Below are 19,746 nucleotides of genomic sequence, written 5' to 3'. Positions count from 1 at the left end.
CACGCAATCGCTATGAAATTTTAGAAGCAAACATTTTTGTGAAAACCCTACTTAAAATAGTTGTTTACTAAATTCAATGAAAAACGCTATGCCGACTCCAAAAAACTTGTTTATCACAATTTATGCGGAATTAATATTATGAAGCAATAAAGAGGCAGACACAGATATTTTGGTTACGAAGAGGAAACCTTTTAGAAACCGATCTAAAAGTAAAATCTCTCCGGGGCAGCCAAACCCAGGAAATCACTATCAAAAGATTATCCAGAGATTACAGACACTAGGAACACTTACAACCCTTTGCAAGACCTTGGCTCTGTAAGATCGACAAGCCTACAACTCGTCTCCTTGCTCACAATCTTCTTCAACGTGATTCTCCTTTACCGGACCCTTCCGATAGACTTCTCAACCGTAAATTTATCAAAGGAATAACTAAAACTCTAAGAGATTTAATTTAACGCTCACCACATATGATCTCTCTTAGTACAGCCTCCGACGAACTCTTTGGGGGTGAAAAATTCGTACTTCTATCTTCTATAATGATGTATATATACCCCCGACAAAACCCTAGACTTAAACCACTTAAAATCACGTTTTTGGGCCTCAAACTTACGGGGTGTCCGGACATGTTAATGGGCTGTCCGGACACGGCTTTGCGGAGCAAAATTTGAGTTTCTGGAAATGAGGTCCGGACCCGGGGAAGGCATGTCCGGACATGGGTGAAACAGCATTCTGGAAATGCTGTCCAGTCTTGATCAACAGCCCCGATCGATGGGCGTTTGTGGTCCGATTGAGCTGAAATTTTGCAGGGACGTTCATAACACATGAATCTACATTATGAACGGTGGAGATTGGATTCTGAGCATTCTATATCAGTGTTTGAGCTCGTGAACAGTAGCCTCTGCATTTTGGAAATGAATTATGCCAACACAAGAACTAACAAACTCCCCCTTTGGCAATTCAGTGACAAAACCAAAATGCCAAGCCAATCCCATCATCTCCCCCATATTTACTCCCCTTTTTTGTCACAGAATGACAAAAGGTCTTCATATTTCCTGAAACACTTCACAAAATATATTAAGGCATATGTGGAACAGGAATACAGAAATAAAACTCATGATCACAAAAAAATGACTTAGAATGCAAGATCATGAACACACATCACCAAAAACTCCCCCTCAACATATGACTCAATAATCAACAAGAAGCTAAAAAATGCGAAACATGTTTCTCCCCCTCAAAAGTCAAATGAACACAAATGATAACACATTAATGACTCATGTATTGCACAATGAATATCCCAAACATGCTCCAAATATGCAAAACATACATGATACTAGAAATGGCTAGAAACTCATATTGCTTAACCTAAGCCAAGAAAATGTTCCATTCAACCCATGCTTGTGTGGTGTGTGGGTAAGCCATCCAAAGAGAAAAATTTTCAACTTACAAAATGAGGAGAAAGTTTCACCACCATGAGGTTTTGACAAGTATATCAAATCAAAAGTCAAACCTTATCATACTAGGACCTAGCCACTCTCATCCTATACAATTCTCTTTGTAAAATATTTTGCACAAGTTTGACACAGTGAAATAAATTCCTTTTGGAATATGATCTTTTGATTTTATTTGTTTCACTATTTTGTTTATTTTTCTCTTTGAGAAAGTGTTCTTAAACTTTTGGTGCTTACCACAAAAGAGAAAGCAGGAATTTTTAAGCCCTAGGTTCAACTAGCATATGATCAATTTGAAAAATATTACTAGTCAAAAACCTTATATGGTTACCTAACAGACCTCACAAATAAAGTGAAACAAAACCTCAATTTAAGCTTAAATGTGCACAAAAGATAAAGCATAGGCAAAATGTACCACATAAGCTCAGGCTTTAGGTAACCACAAAAACAAGTCCATTGACACAAATTTTCATCTCATGCATATTAAGAACATTCCAAGACGTGAGGAATTACATCCATAAAACGCAACATGAGAAATTAATGGACTATCTAGGTGCATAAGACAAAAGAAAGAAAAGGAAACAATCAAAGTAACATATTTTTGCCTTTTTGAAATTTTTCACAAAAGAAATGCACACAAAAGAAAAACAAATGCAAAACAAAGAAAAATGCAATGCAAAACAAAACAACATGCTTGAATTGAGATTACAACAGGCAAGACATGAATGTCCTTTAGCATTAAACTTTCATCACATCTTATAGGTCCCACTACAAAATAATGATTTGGTTTAATAACTACTTCTAGGTCTTCACAAGACATTACACATTCCTGAACATTTGATTAGCAAGTAGACAAAAATCTTGGTGGTCCGCACACAACATCTCATCTATAAGCTTTTCAAAGATCATGATATATGAATTTCCTGAAAAATCCTTTATGAATATGCCTCAAAACATGAATCTCAAAACAATCATGTATATACTCTTCATACAGAAAATGTAACAACAAAAACAATGCAGTGCATAAACAATAAAGCAAAAACAAAAAAAATGCAAAGCAAAGAAAAATAACACGCTCTAGGATATTCAAAAATAAGCAAAACAATCAATCCTAGGCATGTTATTGACTCACCTAACTTTAGGTGAGATCACTACCACTCCCCCTTAATGGGTGAATGGTATAATTCTTCCTAACCCAAACCTTCTTGAATAAAGGTGTAGAGACGTTAACATTTTCAAACTTGTCTACTCTAGACACACCTCCCATCATCATTACCAAACCCTCATAATCTTTTCTAGAAACAGAATTTTTATTTTTATGCACATGAGGTTTCAATTTAAAACAGTTGGGTCGAATGTGACCAACTTTTCCACAATGATGACAAGTAGGGATAAACCTTTTAGGAGGTAGATTCCTAGGAGGATGGACGACTCTATATTTGGGATAAGATACACAAGATTCAATATGAATTTTCTTAACTTTCTTATCTTGTGAGGTCGAGGCAGCTGCTGTTTTTCTTTTAACCAAAGAGTCTTCTACTTTTTCTGATTTAACAAATATTATCTCTGAAGTAGAATCATTGTTAGAAGACAAAGCAACATGACAATCAAAACTTAACTTAGATTTATCACAATCAGAATTCTGAGTATGTAACATATTCTCAAGGGAATTGCTAGAGAATTTTTCCAATTGAGTTTTTGACTCTTTTAATTTATTCTCTAACAAATCAACTTTAGAACCTAAAACGGAATTTTCAGATTTTAAAGAATCAATTAAAGCATGTGATTTAGACAATTTAGTAACAATAGATTCATTCACATGTTTAAGATCTTGAAACTCCCCCAAACAATTTGTGTATTGATGTCTCAAAAGAGTGAATTTTTCCAACAAATTGTTAAAAGAGTTTATAAGATCATATTCCCCTTGAGAAGTATTCATAGCAAACAGGAGTCAACAGATCTCACTCAAGAATTTAATCCAAACAGAGTGAACCCGCTCTGGTACCAATTGAAAAACGCTATGCCGACTCCAAAAAACTTGTTTATCACAATTTATGCGGAATTAATATTATGAAGCAATAAAGAGGCAGACACAGATATTTTGGTTACGAAGAGGAAACCTTTTAGAAACCGATCTAAAAGTAAAACCTCTCCGGGGCAGCCAAACCCAGGAAATCACTATCAAAAGATTATCCAGAGATTACAGACACTAGGAACACTTACAACCCTTTGCAAGACCTTGGCTCTGTAAGATCGACAAGCCTACAACTCGTCTCCTTGCTCACAATCTTCTTCAACGTGATTCTCCTTTACCGGACCCTTCCGATAGACTTCTCAACCGTAAATTTATCAAAGGAATAACTAAAACTCTAAGAGATTTAATTTAACGCTCACCACATATGATCTCTCTTAGTACAGCCTCCGACGAACTCTTTGGGGGTGAAAAATTCGTACTTCTATCTTCTATAATGATGTATATATACCCCCGACAAAACCCTAGACTTAAACCACTTAAAATCACGTTTTTGGGCCTCAAACTTACGGGGTGTCCGGACATGTTAATGGGCTGTCCGGACACGGCTTTGCGGAGCAAAATTTGAGTTTCTGGAAATGAGGTCCGGACCCGGGGAAGGCATGTCCGGACATGGGTGAAACAGCATTCTGGAAATGCTGTCCAGTCTTGATCAACAGCCCCGATCGATGGGCGTTTGTGGTCCGATTGAGCTGAAATTTTGCAGGGACGTTCATAACACATGAATCTACATTATGAACGGTGGAGATTGGATTCTGAGCATTCTATATCAGTGTTTGAGCTCGTGAACAGTAGCCTCTGCATTTTGGAAATGAATTATGCCAACACAAGAACTAACATTCAAGATAAAGATTTTCAAAAGAAAAATGGGGCTCACATCACACACTTAATGTTCATGATAATTTATACTTGTTGGGTGGTGGATTAACGTATTCTTCCTTTAAAATTGTGGTAATTTTACAAATATTGATGAGGCTTGCAAGAGGCCTTTCACCTTTTGAATGACTGATTCATGTATGAGTCAGTAATTAGTGTTAGTGAAAATGCCTTGTGCCATCTTTTTGTTTTGGCGATAAGACAATGGTAGTTTTTATGAAGTTGTATTGAATTTATGTTTATTTATATTATGTAATTTTAGATAAAAGCTCTTGTATTTTTATATTATAGTATCTTTGTAAATGAAATATATATATATATATATATATATATATATATATATATATATAATTTTATTCCGCTGTGAGTATATGTTTACACCACCCCAACTCTCACAACATCAAATTGGATATTATTTCTGACTTTGGACAAATTGTCAAATTTGCATAAAATTTCTTAGGTTAGAATATAAATTAAATTATTAAATTCATCTCTTCCTATCAACTTAAACTTTTGGGACAAGTGGTAATTTAACACAATATCATAACTTACGAGAAAAAAAAACCATTATGAAACAAATAAAGCTTAGATTATTTCTTAATGATATATTTCCTACATACTTACAAAAATAGATATATTTTTACCACGTTAATTATTTGTCTTTAAAATCTTTTGGTAAACAATATGAACAGTGTTCCATCCCTACACACTTTTTTTTTGTTTTTTTCCACACTTATATAATCCGACTGTTTGCTCAAATCAAACCCTACAAAGATAAAATTTGTGAAACCATAATCATTTTGGCTCTTTCACTAGCTCTCAAGCCCCTGTCACCTCAGTTCTGTGAAAAAATATGCATAATCAGTTACAAAGATATAAATAAAAACAAAGAATATAATGTGTGATTGGTTTTTTTTTGTGTTGTACAATCCATCCAAAATGTATATGACATGATCTAACAAAAACAATAAATGCATTCACTTAGAAAAAATATAATAAATGTGTTCTAGTTTATCACAACAAAATAATTGCAACTCAAATTCTTGCAAATAATATTTGATTCACGTTTGTATAAATATATTGTAGTTTTATATATATGTATGTTGGAAGTTTTACAATGCAAAATTTTATTTACAGATTTTTACAGCGCAAATTTTTTACTTCTTGATGTATTGGAGGAAATCAAACTTTTACTTGCTGAATAGGAATTGGAAGAGAAATATTTTAAGTATAACGTTGTTAGGGGTGAAAATCTAGAACCGCTAACCGCTAACTGCTATAACTGCTAACCGCACTAACCGTTCACCACTTTTAAAAGCGGTTAGTAGCGGTTAGCGGTTAGTGAGTTTTTGAAAACCGCAAACCGCAAACCTTTTTTAAAATATATATATTTTTATTATATATATAAATACTATGTGATATGTATCAACAAGTCATTGTAATATAGTGGTAAGTTTTCCCTCCTGTCATATGGGTGACCAGATTCGACCCCCGTTTACTTATAAAAAAAAAAAAAAATATATATATATATATATATATATATATATATTATTTGAAATGACGCATTAGGGTTTGTTTGATTTTACATAACACACTTTATTTTTTCTTGTTCAATTTCGCTACCTCTCGGCTGCTCAACCTTCTCTACCGCAGTGCGTCATTCTCTCTACCTCGGTGACCATTTTCAGGTATTTTGTCATGAATTTCTAAGATTAGATGTTCGATTTTGGGGGTTTGTTAGATTTTACATATCATGATTTAGTTTTTTCTTGTTCGATTTCTATGGATAGGTTAGTATTTAAATTCAAGTTTCATATGAACTGTGTGGTGATTAATCTGTTAGATTTGTGTTCAGTAGGTTGACTTCTTTTTATTTGGATTTCAGTTTCTCTGATAGATTTGTTTTTAGATGTTCGACTCACATAGAGATAAACAAGAGAAGGTCCAGATCGATGGATTTATACTTCGTGTCTCTCTGGACAAGTATTGATCTTTAATTTATTGGGAAATTGGTAGTACTAGTAGCCATCATATTGGTTATGATTATTCCTACCGTAAAGAGAAATTTGATTAGTGTTATATTTTTCTGTTTCAGTTTCGAAACAAGGAAGCCAAGATGACATGCTACAGAAGTGATCCACAACAATACTTTTTTTTTTCTTATTTGGGGGCTGCTCTATTTGTGATGATGTTGGTGTAATAGTGTTGGTGTTGTTGGGTTGGTTTTAAAAGGGTAAGGAGTGGGACACAAATTGAAGGTCTTGCCTTTTGAAGTCAAATATTTTACCTTTTTTTTTTGTTTTTGTTTTTTTTTGTTCTTATATGGGCTCATTTTGCAGCAAGCCTAATGTGATATATTGCAACCTATATGCTTGTTAAATAGTGCATATTCTATGCCAAAAAGGCACAGAAAATGCCAAAAATGGTCAAATAAGCCCAAAACTGAAAATTGGACCAAAAGACGACCAAAAAAAAAAAAAAAACCGAAAAGGCAAAAAAAAAAAGTTTAAAGTGAACCCAAAAAAAAGTCTAATTCTCAACATCGGCCTAAAAGAAAAGCCCAAACAAAGCCCAAAAAAGCGGTTAATAAAAGAAACGGTTAGCCGGATGCGGTTAACCACCTATCCGGCTAACCACATAGACGGTTGTGGTTTTAACCACTAACCGCAATCGCCTTTTCACCCTTAACTGTTATTAACGCATGCATAGATAATATATGGATAATTATTAGTCGTGCCCTGGAAGAAACAGAAGCCATCCATCAATAACTATTACGATCCTCTCTCGGTGTCAGTAATGCAGCTAGGAGGACTAATCGTAATGGGGTGTTAAAAGTAGACCATCAATTATTCCCTGTTGAGCCCTACGACCTTATTTCCATCAGACTTTTAATATATGTACATTCCATTCTAACCAGTACCAGAGATGAGCCCATAATTGAATCCAATGAGCAAGCCACACTCAATTCAGTGGCAAACCTGATTCTAATCCGATGGTGGCCCTAACTTCTTGAATGGCTCAAGAACATCTATAAGTCCAGTTTAAGTTCGAGCCCTATAAATCTTTTTTTCTTATAAGACAATTATCCCTACAACCAAACTTCTTTAACACTAAAACATTTTGGATAAGAAAAGTACAATCAGAAGAAGTTTTGATAAATAGGACTAATTTTTAAAATCTAACAATTTCTACTTAACTTTTGAGTTTAATGAATAGTTAGTTCATGCAATGAATAGATAACTTCAAAAACTTTAGCATTTTAAAGAGTTTCATCACTTCATGGTCTATAAGGGAACCTGACTACCTCTTTTGCAGCACACTTGAATGGATCGTCATTATAATTTATTGATGTGTTGCCAAACCAGGAAAATATTACCTGCACACATCAGAGTGAAATGCAGAAAATATTGACATGAGCTATATATATATATATATACATATTATCATCAATGCAAATACAGAGTTAAGTGTAATTTAACAATATGCATTACTGTCTAAACTATACTGCAAACATGCATGTCTATAAAAGCTCTTTGCTAAATGAATTATCACAAAATGTTTTCCATGTAGTGAGCCTTGTTTCTTGGAAAATAAATAGTGAGCCTTATTTTTTACACGTGAAACTATAATCATGTGTCTAAAACCTTATCACGCGCTTAACGCTAATTAAGCACCTTCTACCTTGATCAATTGCTCCCCTGCCAGAACTTATTTTCTCTTAATAACACCTACCAAAACATAATCACATGCTTAACCATTTGCTACGTGTCAATAGTGACACATCACAAAATTGGTGACGCGTCCTTATTGCCACGTCACCAAAGATGGTGACGTGCTACACCTGCTAGGTCACCAACTTAAGTGACATGGCAAACTTGCCACGTCACCTAGTTTGGTGACCTTGCGACTTTGCCATGTCACCAAAATTGGTGACGTGGCATGTGCAGCACGTCACCATCTTACGTGAGGTGACAAATTTGGCATGTCACCCACTTGCACATGTCACTGGCCTAGAGAGTGATGTGTGACTTTGCACACGTCACCAATTGGTACGTGTGCAGAATCGATAGGTCACCAAATCTGATTTTAGACCGGTGAATTAGTGCCCCGTGACCAACGTCATTAATGCCACGTCACCATCCCATTAGTGATGTGTTTGGCCCTTGACCCCCTTTTTTTTTTTTGTTTTTTTTGGTAGTGACTCAAAATCATTAATGGCACTAACTTTATTCACAAAATCTTAATCCCTTTGTTAATAAACCTAGAAAGAGTGTTTTAAAGTGTTGAAAGATGGATGTTTTAACACAGTTTTGACATTAAAAGGAAGCTAACCTTAAAGTTCATATTTTTCATTCAAGAATGAAACTTTTCTTTTATAAAAATATCAACTTTAACTCATGTGAAATCAAAAACAACTAATCATGACCAAGTACGAAAATCACATTATAAAACATGCATAATAACTAAGGATTAATAATTGGGTTAAGCCGCTTTACTTAAAGGTTAGAGCTTCTCTAAACTCCAAGGAGCAAGACCTCCAAGAATCAAGATATATAATCCTCTCTCTCTAGGGTTGGGGTTTATGAGAAATGGGCGAAATGAGAACTAGGGTTTATCCTAAGTCCTTAAATAGGACAATTTCCTCGTGTCATATATTGGAAAAATAGGGCAAAAGCATGCAAGATGACACTGATCGATCATTATGTTATGTGTACCGATCCATCATTATGGGACCGATGGATCGTTGGTCAAAGAAACCCTAAGAATAATAATTTTAAAGCATGATTTTAACACATTTCAACCAGAAGCCATTGAACACATTTTGAAACTTGTTTGTTTGTGGATTAAGCAAGGTGTAGAGTATTTGAAATCATATACTTAGAGAAAACCTTTTTATTAGGACCATCCTAATAATATCTCTTTTACAGCTCCCAATTAATAATTGACACATAAGCAAAAACATAAAAAATATACAAAAATAAGTTGAACCAAAATACACTAGCTAGATTTTAAGGTGATAAAATTCCTAAAGGATTAACCTTCCATCTCTAAATTTTAGTTTTGAATCCAAAAACGAGTTTCGAGGTATTAGAAATGGGATTTGAGGCGTTTACAGCTGGCCAGACCCGTGGGTCCGGCGAGACTCACGGCGTGGGTCTGGCGAGACCCGAGCTGTGGGTCTGGCCTGCGTCTTGCCGGCTACCCTTTTTTTTTTTTTCCTCTAATTTGGTGTGATTGTTCTTACTTTTATTTTTTACATTTTTCTTAAATTGATGATATGTTACATAGTAATTAAAAGCTGCAAAAATAATATTATCAAGAATGACATGATAGTAAGAGCTCTCATGCTAGTATATATATTAGAGGTGCATGTGTTCAAAATGTGTGTTTTTGGGTGCTACAATTTTCAAAATTGTCCCTTCTTCACACACGTTGAATTTAAAAAATGCCTCCATTGAAAAAAAAAAACAAAAAACAAAAAAGTGTGGCCTGGCTACCCATCTGACCGGATAAAACTGAAAAAACCTCTGCAAGTTTCAAAGTTTCCTCTTGCACTCATTTCAGTAGTTCACAGAGAGTTTTTTTTTGGTTTTTGTTTTTGTTTTGTTTAGTTTTTTTTTTTTCCCTGATAAAATCCCCTAATTTCATAAACCTGTTGTCCATTTCCCCCAAAGAAAAATGAGCTCAATTGTCACATTCTCAGCATAAGCTTTCAAAAACCCTGATTGGATAAACCCTTGCAACCCAGTTCAGCTCAAGCAATGACCTCCATTGACATTCTTTCAACCCCTAGGGTTCACCTCCCCAAACCCTATACCCACATCGGAAGATCACACCCAATTCTTATTCACTCCAAAAGCTTGAATTTCACTCGGAAAACCCCAATTTATTCGCGTTTACTGCTTCCTAATTCATTCACAGTCTTGTGCAAGTCGAATTCAGAGTCCTCATCACAGGCCAGTGGGGCCAGCGAAACCACCAAAGACGATTTTGTGACCCGGGTTTTGAAGGAGAACCCAAGCCAGGTCGAATCCAAGTACCGAATTGGCAACAAGTTTTACACTTTGAAAGAAAAAGAGGATTTGGGCAAGAATCCTGATGTGGGTGTTATCGAATTCTTGGCGAAAAGGTTGAATTTGATGCCGAAGGCGGAGAGAGAGAACGGAGAGGGTCGAAATGAGAGTGGAGTAGGGGATGAGGCTGTGCATTTGAAGGATATTTTGAGGGAGTATAGAGGGAAGCTTTATGTGCCCGAGCAGATTTTCGGGTCGGCATTGTCAGAGGAGGAGGAATTCGATAGGACCTTGGAGGTGTTGCCGAGAATGAGCTTTGAGGATTTTCTGAAAGCAACGAGGAGCGATAAAGTTAAGTTGTTGACTTCAAAGGAGGATACCGGCATGTCTTATGTTAATGGTCATAGGGATTTCATTGTGGAGTTGAAAGAAATACCGGGTGACAAGAGCTTGCATAGAACCAAATGGTGAAGATTACCCACCAATTAGATTACTAAGAGTTAATGTTTTGTGGTTGTTTGTCTGCAGTTCGTTGATATACTTTAAGTGCCTTTGTAGGGCTATGAGGCTGGATGAGAATGAAGGTCAAGCACTTTTGGAGGAGTACACTGGTCCACGATATGAAATTGAGAGGCACAGTATGGTAATAATTCTTTCACTCTGTTGAAATTGATTTGCGAATCTTTACTTTTGGATCAAATAGCGAGTCGTTGTAAGAAACGCCAAGTGAATCAGTAATCAATCATGTTATGGTATATTTCTGGATGATGTGAATGCACATTCCATCCCTTTATGGTTGAATTGGTTGTATATTAAAAAACTACAAAAACTGGATGTTTTGGTTTCAATAGTTGTGTATTTAATAAAATAGAAAACACGGGCAAAGAAGTCTGAAGTGTGAAACTGAAGTTAAAATCCAAATTTATAAGAAATACGAGGATGGTTGAACAGATGTTCCATTTTAAAATGTCAATCTATTCACATGCTTGCATATCAACATGTTCCTTTTTCTTTGGGTCTTAATTTCAGCTTTTATAATTGCCTCAATTAATTTATTTTCATGTCATATAAGGACTGAATGTTTGTTTATATTCTCTTGAGTGTATTAGAGCCATTTCTACACTTCAATATTTGGTTGACTCAACATTTGCATCATATATGCATTGTGTGGTTGGCACAGACAATTATATGTAGAACATAAGTTAAAAAGTCGGGAGATCCTTCTGTAACTCTTTCTATTGTTCTTCTTGAATCTGTTGCTGCAGTCTTGGGTGGGAAAAGTACTAGATTACCCTCATCCGGTGGCATCTTCCATATCTAGCAGAATGATGGTGGAGCTTGGAATGTTGACAGCGCTGATAGCTACTGCAGCAGTTGTTGTTGGGGGGTTTCTGGCCTCTGCTGTATTTGCTGTTACCAGTTTCATCTTTGTGGCCACTGTATATGTTGTATGGCCTATAGTCAAACCATTTCTGAAGCTTTTTTTTGGTCTCATACTTGGAATTTTAGAGAGAGTTTGGGATAATGTTGTTGATCTTTTCAGTGATGGAGGGATTTTCTCTAAGCTCTCTCAATTTTACACTTTCGGCGGTGTATCTGCCAGCCTTGAGATGTTAAAACCAATTACGTTTGTCCTTTTGATTATGGTTCTTCTTGTCCGTTTCACACTTTCGAGAAGACCTAAGAACTTCAGGAAGTGGGTAAATGTTACTTCATTATATAGTTTGGTTTATTGTCTTCTGTCTGTTAATTATATGCCTGAATTTGGCTGTGGATTTGATCAGCAAGGTTCATACTAAATATTGTTTTTTTCATATACAGGATCTGTGGCAAGGAATTGATTTTTCACGATCTAAAGCTGAAGCTCGTGTTGATGTTAGTTTTTAAGATCACTCTTTTGCACATTTTTCCAAATTTGTTAGACTTCTGGATCACATTCTTTAAATGTCCATTTTTGGAATGACACTCTTTCAGGGTTCAACTGGAGTTAAGTTTAGTGATGTGGCAGGGATAGATGAGGCAGTGGAAGAACTCCAAGAGGTTTTGTATCTGCCAATCTCATAGAATATATCACAGATTATTGTACATGCTTGCTTTCCTTTCTTTTGCTATTTTCTTTCTCTATTACGGCTGAGCTATGAATAAATTTTGGAATCTTTATGAAGGCTGCTAACAAAGAGGAAAAGAAAAAATAATGAAGTGATTTATCTCTTTTCCTTGTGTGATTTAATGAAGGTTTAATCAGGAGGTCAAAGGTCTTTTCCCTTGAACTTACGATAAATGTGCTTAAAGGTTGCAAATTTTGACCATACTTCTGGTCAGTTTTTTTTATTTTATTTTATTTTATTTTTCAGTGGCATTATTTCAAAATGCTTAAAGGTATGATTTTTTTTTTTTTAAAAAAAAAGCATGAACTTTTGATTTCATTTGTTGCTTAGCTTGATGGTTATCTTCTTTTATGTATTCCTTGTGACAATTTTTCCTTAATCCTGATTTTCTGATTGTTTTTTTGAAATGTTAGTTCTCTCCAGTAAATTTGTAGTATTTATGAATTCTTATATATGGAAAGTCCTTGTCTCATTTTAACTATAGTCTGATTGTAATTAATGAAAAATTTATTAACATCATTAACGTTATAATGACTAGTTGGTGAGGTACTTGAAGAACCCAGAACTGTTTGATAAAATGGGGATTAAACCTCCACATGGAGTTCTTTTAGAGGGTCCCCCTGGATGTGGCAAGGTAGTTATCATCCTCTGGTTTTGCAATTGTGTGGGTGAAATTTTCCATAAGGATTCTGAAGGTTTATTCATGATTTTACAGACGCTGGTTGCTAAGGCCATTGCTGGTGAAGCTGGTGTTCCATTTTACCAAATGGCCGGATCTGAATTCGTTGAAGTTTTAGTTGGTGTTGGTTCAGCTCGTATTAGGGATCTATTTATGAGAGCCAAGGTAATTTATACTTCCTATTTTGGATTTGATTTTTGTTGTTCCCTGTTGCTTGTCATTGAGCTTATATCCTTTTAGTTCACATTCTACGTTCCAAACTTAGTCTTGAGTAAGTCTTTCTGGCGGTTAGAAAGTCACTGGTTTTAAATCAAGCTTTAGTTGGAAAATGGTTGTTGTGTTAGGTGAAGGAGAGGGATACTGTATGTAGATAAGAATTATGGGGTTTCTTCGGGACGGTTGGTGTTTTGATGTGATAAGAGGTCCTTATGGAGTCAGCTTATGGAAGAAGATTAGAAGTAAGTGGGGGAACTTTTCCAAATTTATTTTGTTCAAGGTAGGGGATTTGCACCCAAATTTGGGTTTGGCGATCTAGGTGTGGTGGTGCAAGGTTTAAAGACACATTTCCTGAACTTTTTCAAGTTGCACGGGATGAAAGATGTATCGATGGCAGAATATACGTACTAGTCTAGTGAGTTTTCATTGGAAGCCAAGATTTTCTCAAAGCAGAGCAAGATTGGGAATCAGAGTCCTTGGTTTCACTTCTTGAAATACTTTACCAAGGTTCATCAGGAGGGTGAGGACAAAATGATTTGGACTCCTGCTAGAAGCTGTGGCTTTGAGTTTAAGAGGTATTATAAGAAATTAAGGTCAGGGGGTGGCAGCTCTTTTTCTTGGAAGAAGTTCGGAGCTACACCAAAAGTTGCCTTTTTTTTTTTTTTTTTTTTTTCAATTGGACAATAGCATCAGGGGAGCAAGCATGGAATAAGCATTGTGGATGGATGTTGCATGTGTAATTTGAATGGGGGAGACAGTGGATCATCTATTTCTTATCACTACATCAGTAACAGATGTGGACTCTTGTGTTTTGCATGTTTGGAGTTAAGTGGGTCATGCCGAAAATGGTTGTTGAGAATTATTGCATTGCTTGAGAGGACACTTTAGTAGATATTGTTGTGGTCAAATTTGGAAGGTGATTCCTTTGTGCTTAATGTGGTGTCTTTGGAGAGAAAGGAATGCAGAGACATTTGAAGATGTTGAATCACCAATAATGAGGCTGAAGTTTTTGTTCTTGAGAGCTCTTTATGATTGGATGGTGGCTACTACATTTTCTTTTTCAAATTTGTTGGATTTCTTCAATTTTTGGAATTTCCTTTTTTTTAATGAAATTTATTACCTAAAAAAGCACCATGCAGCACAAAACATTGATTCTCTCCACATTGTATCACTGGGTATTAACGAAGTTTATTTGTCTGGAAAGCACATTAACTGAATATTTTCTATTTTTGTAAATGTTGTTTACTATGTAGATGCAATTTTGCTTTATTGTATGGAAGATCCTTGGACATGTTTACCAGAGATAGGGCTAGTGCGGCACACTATTATTATTATTTTGTTGTTTTGCTTAGTTGAGGTGGCATTTTAAGAATAAGTGAACTTTGTGTATTGTTGAAGTGAAATCAAGGAAAAAAAAAGAAAGGCAACAAGGAGAAATGAAAAGGCTAGATAATTGAAAGCTATAAAAGTTTCATCGACTTTTTTTCTTCTTTTGTTTGCGTGTCTGCTGCACAAATTCATGTTTGTGAAGAAAGGTGGAGAGACTTATCAAGGAAAAGAGGACGAGTTATGGTTTCCCAAGGACACTTGTACATCAGTAACATAGTATAATCTTACATAGTTTTCTGGCTAAGCAGTATAGGTTTCTGGTTATCATTGCAGTGTTCCCTTGGTAAATTAGTGCTTGGTGTATGTGCTTACTTTGGAAGTAATTTTCTGAGAGCATCACAATTTCCTCTGTGCAGGTAAACAAACCATCTGTCATATTCATTGATGAAATTGACGCATTGGCAACTAGGTACGGATATGTGTTTGAACAAAACAATAACTTCATAAATATCTCAATTGGTGTGTGTGTATTATGTTTGTGATAAATAGAAGAACTTCATGAAGGAAATATTATACCTGGTTCTCTCTCTTGTCCGATGGGTGTTGCTTGAACTCATTTTTAAGCTGAGGTTATAGGGGAATCTGGAAATAATTTTGTTATTTCCACATTAGTGGATGGTGGATAAATTGTGTTAGAACTCGTGAATAGGTTTGCATGTTTTTGGTTGGCTCGGAGCCATTGTCTTTTCTTGCATGTATCAGATATGAATTGGTTAGAACTACATAGATTTTGGTTCCATAGTATATCTTGTTTGTCCCTTCATAACCCTCGAGTCAGGCCTAAACGCTATGCTAGGATATGCTGTGCTTGGAATAGGTTTTTTGAATGAGACCATATTTAAGATTGAGATACATGAGATTCCCGGGGTACCATTTTCATTTAATGTGACAGGGAAAATGATGCTGTCCATACAATTTGATTGGGGAAGATAGAGTGGGTTTCTTTGAATGTTGCATGATCAACAGTAAAACAAATTTTAGGAAAATTTATGAATGGCTGCGAAATAAAATATGCCAAGTTGTGCAAGGTTCTGTCTATCAATAGTCATGTTCAACAAGCTTTAAATGCACACAAATGAATGAATGATCATGTGTTTGTTTTTCTATGATCAGGCGTCAAGGAATTTTCAAGGAATCTACAGACCACCTGTATAATGCAGCTACTCAAGAGAGGGAAACAACATTGAACCAGCTCTTGATAGAGCTTGATGGTTTCGATACTGGTAAAGGTGTTATATTTTTAGCTGCTACAAATCGTAGGGATTTGTTAGATCCTGCACTTCTTCGACCAGGTCGTTTCGATCGCAAGGTTTGTTTTCATTACTGAATGAGATGGCATTTATTAGCTTTCAATCTCATTTTAAAAGAGAGAAAAAGAAAGAAAAAAGGAAGAAAAAAAAAAAGTTAAGCTACCTGTCTTGATTTGATGGATACAACTGTTTCTTTTTCACTTGCCATCATATCTATTAGTATACATCTATGTCTGACACTGGTATGCTGTTGTTCTTGACCAACTATTGGTTGGATCTGTCATGCATGATAGTTATAAATAAAAGAATTTACTGACTTAATGATGAATATGGATGTGACATGTATTCAACTAGATCAGTTTCCTGCTAGATTTTTCTTAAGTTCTCTGCTAGCTCTATCAAATAGTGGTTAGCTGGTCATTGTGATCTGTGTTTTTATTTTCTAGATAAGAATTCGCCCTCCTAGTGCTAAAGGGAGATCGGAAATTCTGAAAATTCATGCAAGCAAAGTGAAAATGTCAGAGACTGTTGATTTGTCGGTCTATGCTCAGAACCTGCCCGGTATGCATATCTCTCTATTATTTTACCAAGTCATCATTTCCTTTTTTCAAACCATGTATATAATTATCAGGATGGACGGGAGCAAGGTTGGCTCAATTAGTCCAAGAGGCTGCCCTTGTGGCAGTCAGGAAAGGGCATCAGTCAATTCTTCAGTCAGACATGGATGATGCAGTCGACAGACTTACGGTAGGACCCAAACGTGTTGGAATAGAATTGGGACATCAGGGACAATGTCGTAGGGCTACTACTGAAGTGGGAGTTGCAATGACATCTCATCTGCTCAGGCGATTTGAGAATGCAAAAGTTGAATGCTGCGATCGCATTTCAATTGTCCCTCGTGGTCAGGTCCTCTTTCTATTTCCCTAGCTTCTTTCATCCAAACGTTCTTTGTAAATATATGCCGCTCATGTTGTTTGTCTGACTTCCATCTATAACTAAGCCAAAAATCAATACCATTCCTTCTAAATGAACTATTAGTAGTCATTACTGTTATTAAGTAGACATTGTTGCTTAAGAAAAAAAGAAGTGTAGACATTGTCATATGGAACAGCCCCTATGGAACTTGTGTTTGGTATTGGAGCACTGGTTATCCACTGAGATTATGAACATGTTTGAGATTGTGTTTGAGAAATAAAACTTTTAAGTCAAAAATTATTTTTTGGCAGAAGTTTAAAAATGAAGCTGTTGCCAAAAGTGCATTTTAGCCATTTTAAGAGTAAAGAAGTCAAAAAAGCACTTTTGAAATTTTTTACCAAACATGCTAGCTTTTGGTTTTACACAGCTTTTTAGGTATTAAAAGTACTTTTTACCCTTCATGACGCAATCCCAAACGGACTCTATATAGGATTACTTTAGGTTTATGGTTGGTACCTATCTTCCTGTGAGGAGTTCACCATCCTGGCTTAGTTTTTCATAGATGGATTTGACTCGGATATCTTCTTGTTGCCTGTTCATGGTGTAAATCTTTGAATTGATGCAATGCAGACATTATCTCAACTTGTATTTAATCGACTTGATGATGAAGCATACATGTTTGAACGCCGGCCTCAACTGTTGCACCGCCTTCAGGTGTGCACTTCATGTTGTCTAGTTTTGTACTGATAGTTCTTTATTTGAGTGCATCGTCTTTTTAATTGATTTTATCTCAATGTACAGGTTTTACTTGGAGGGAGGGCTGCCGAGGAGGTTATTTATGGACGGGACACGTCAAGGGCATCGGTTGACTACCTTGCAGATGCATCTTGGCTTGCTCGTAAAATTTTAACCATGTTGGTCCTTTAACCACATCTGCATTCTCCAAGTTCCTGCTTGCTTTGTTGTTTCTAATACAAGGCCCTTTCTTCCTCTCAAACAGATGGAATTTGGAGAATCCAATGGTCATACATGGAGAACCACCACCTTGGAGAAAGAAAGCTAAATTTATAGGACCAAGGCTGGACTTTGAAGGATCTCTCTATGATGACTATGGTCTGATTGAACCCCCAGTCAACTTCAATTTAGATGATCAAATTGCACAGAGGACTGAGGAGCTGATACAGAACATGTATGAAAGGACGGTTTCTTTGCTTAGGAGGCACCATGCAGCTTTGCTCAAAGCTGTGAAGGTAATTTGATGTGGGTTGCCTACAGGTGGTAGGCTAATTTATAGGGGTATTATTTGTGTTCGCGTGTCGGGTTCGTGTCGCGTTGAGACATGGATATAAGATTAGGCCAACTTCAAATTAACTTATTTAAATTAAACGTGTCAAACCCTTCCATCCTAATTCACTAATTTCATTTTGGGTTCGGGGGTTGTGTCAAAAATTGCCAGTCCTACTAATTTACTCCCAGCCAACGTGTGACATAACAAAATTTTTAGAAAAATAGATAGATTAACGTTTCATGCCTCATGTAGAACTCGGTGCAGCAGTTTGTGATCTCACTATGCCTTTGCTTTCAGGTTCTTCTCGATCAGAAGGAAATCAGTGGGGAAGAACTTGACTTCGTCTTGAACAAGTACCCTCCACAAACGCCTATAACTCGTCTTTTGGAGGAGGAAAATCCTGGAAGCCTTCCGTTTGTCAAACAAGGAAAAGAGTATGATTTGGAGTATGCCCTTCTAACCCCGTCTAAAGGAGAAACCTAGTGAATGAGATACTTGGTGCAGTTCCATATTTGATATCGGCTCTAATCATACATGGCCTAGCTACCTTTTAATGAAATGATATGATACCTCGATGGTAGTTCAATTGGCTAGAGATTACAACTCATTTTTTACTAATTTGGAGGGAAGAATGAGATATGGCATCCCTTAGTAAAACATTCCCAAGAAGGGAGAGAGAGTCATCCTGCAATTTTGGTTCATTTGTTAATATGAATGGTTCGATTGATATATTCTTTTCTGTTGGTAATATATGTATTAGAAGTGGGAAGAATATATAACATTTTTCTTCTTTTTGAGGATATTTTCTCATCAGTATTTATCATTTTGTTAGTTATCATATTTATTATCATTTTGAATTTATTATTTACCATAGATGATAATAAATAACAAAGTGATAAATATTGATAGGACTAAATTTCCACCAATAATTGCTTAGAAAATTTTAAAATCTTGATAATAACAAAAATTGGATGATTAGTTGACAAGTCAAGTTAATTCGGTTTGGCTCAAGTCTAATTTTAGTTAAAAGTTTTTTTTTTTTTTTTTGAAAATAATTTTAGTTAAAAGTTGACTTATTAGAATTAGGACGCATATTTCACCATAAAATATAAGAGACATGTGTCTCAATTCTAACAAATTTGATAACCGAATCCAAGTTGATATACTATTTGCTCAGCCAAAAAAAAAAAAAAAAGATATTCTATTCAAACTAAATGGGTTCGATTGCCCAATGTTGACATATTGCTCAAATATTGAAAACTAATTCAACTTAGAATTGGGACACATATTTCACCGTAAAATATAAGAGACATGTCTTAATTCTAACGAATTTGGTAACTGAATTCAAGTTGATATACTATTTGCTCAGCCAAAGAAAGAAAGAAGATTCTATTGAAACTAAATGGGTTCGATTGCCCAATGTTAGCATGTTGCTCAAATATTGAAAACTAATTCAACTCAAATTACCCCCTTAATTATAGCACACACTTGGTCCATCCAAGTTCCAATAACGGCTAGCCATGCCCAC

The 19,746-nt window shown here is 35.7% G+C and overlaps 1 protein-coding gene across 2 annotated transcripts; it reads left to right on the top strand.

Moving 5' to 3' along the window:
- The first annotated feature begins 9,957 nt into the window (after nt 1-9,957).
- On the top strand, nt 9,958-19,015 carry FTSHI1 (FtsH extracellular protease family). Of its 2 annotated transcripts, XM_059586485.2 has the most exons (15): nt 9,961-10,840; nt 10,932-11,016; nt 11,639-12,073; nt 12,195-12,248; nt 12,348-12,413; nt 13,020-13,115; nt 13,197-13,325; nt 15,122-15,174; nt 15,879-16,074; nt 16,462-16,576; nt 16,647-16,921; nt 17,561-17,644; nt 17,732-17,844; nt 17,931-18,180; nt 18,516-19,015. In XM_059586485.2, the coding sequence occupies exons 1-15, from the start codon at nt 10,122-10,124 to the stop codon at nt 18,699-18,701; spliced, it is 2,856 nt and encodes a 951-aa protein (XP_059442468.1). In that variant the 5' UTR covers nt 9,961-10,121; the 3' UTR covers nt 18,702-19,015. The 2 variants fall into 2 exon arrangements, with proteins under 2 accessions (XP_059442469.1, XP_059442468.1); XM_059586486.2 differs by lacking the exon at nt 18,516-19,015 and having other exon boundaries at nt 9,958-10,840; nt 17,732-17,828; nt 17,931-18,088.
- The last annotated feature ends 731 nt before the right edge of the window (nt 19,016-19,746 follow it).

Source organism: Corylus avellana, chromosome 3 (genome assembly GCF_965113065.1).
Source record: "Corylus avellana chromosome 3, dhCorAvel1.hap1.2, whole genome shotgun sequence".
Lineage (NCBI taxonomy): Eukaryota > Viridiplantae > Streptophyta > Magnoliopsida > Fagales > Betulaceae > Corylus > Corylus avellana.
The sequence above is the reverse complement of the archived record's forward strand: the minus strand, read 5'-3'. Positions and strand labels throughout refer to the sequence as shown.

Coding starts and splice junctions, on each gene's coding strand:
- FTSHI1 (XM_059586485.2), top strand. CDS start 10,122: ATGACCTCCATTGACATTCTTTCAACCCCTAGGGTTCACCTCCCCAAA. Junction 13,116..13,196: donor GTCCCCCTGGATGTGGCAAG/GTAGTTATCATC, acceptor ATGATTTTACAG/ACGCTGGTTGCTAAGGCCAT. Junction 16,577..16,646: donor CTATGCTCAGAACCTGCCCG/GTATGCATATCT, acceptor TATAATTATCAG/GATGGACGGGAGCAAGGTTG.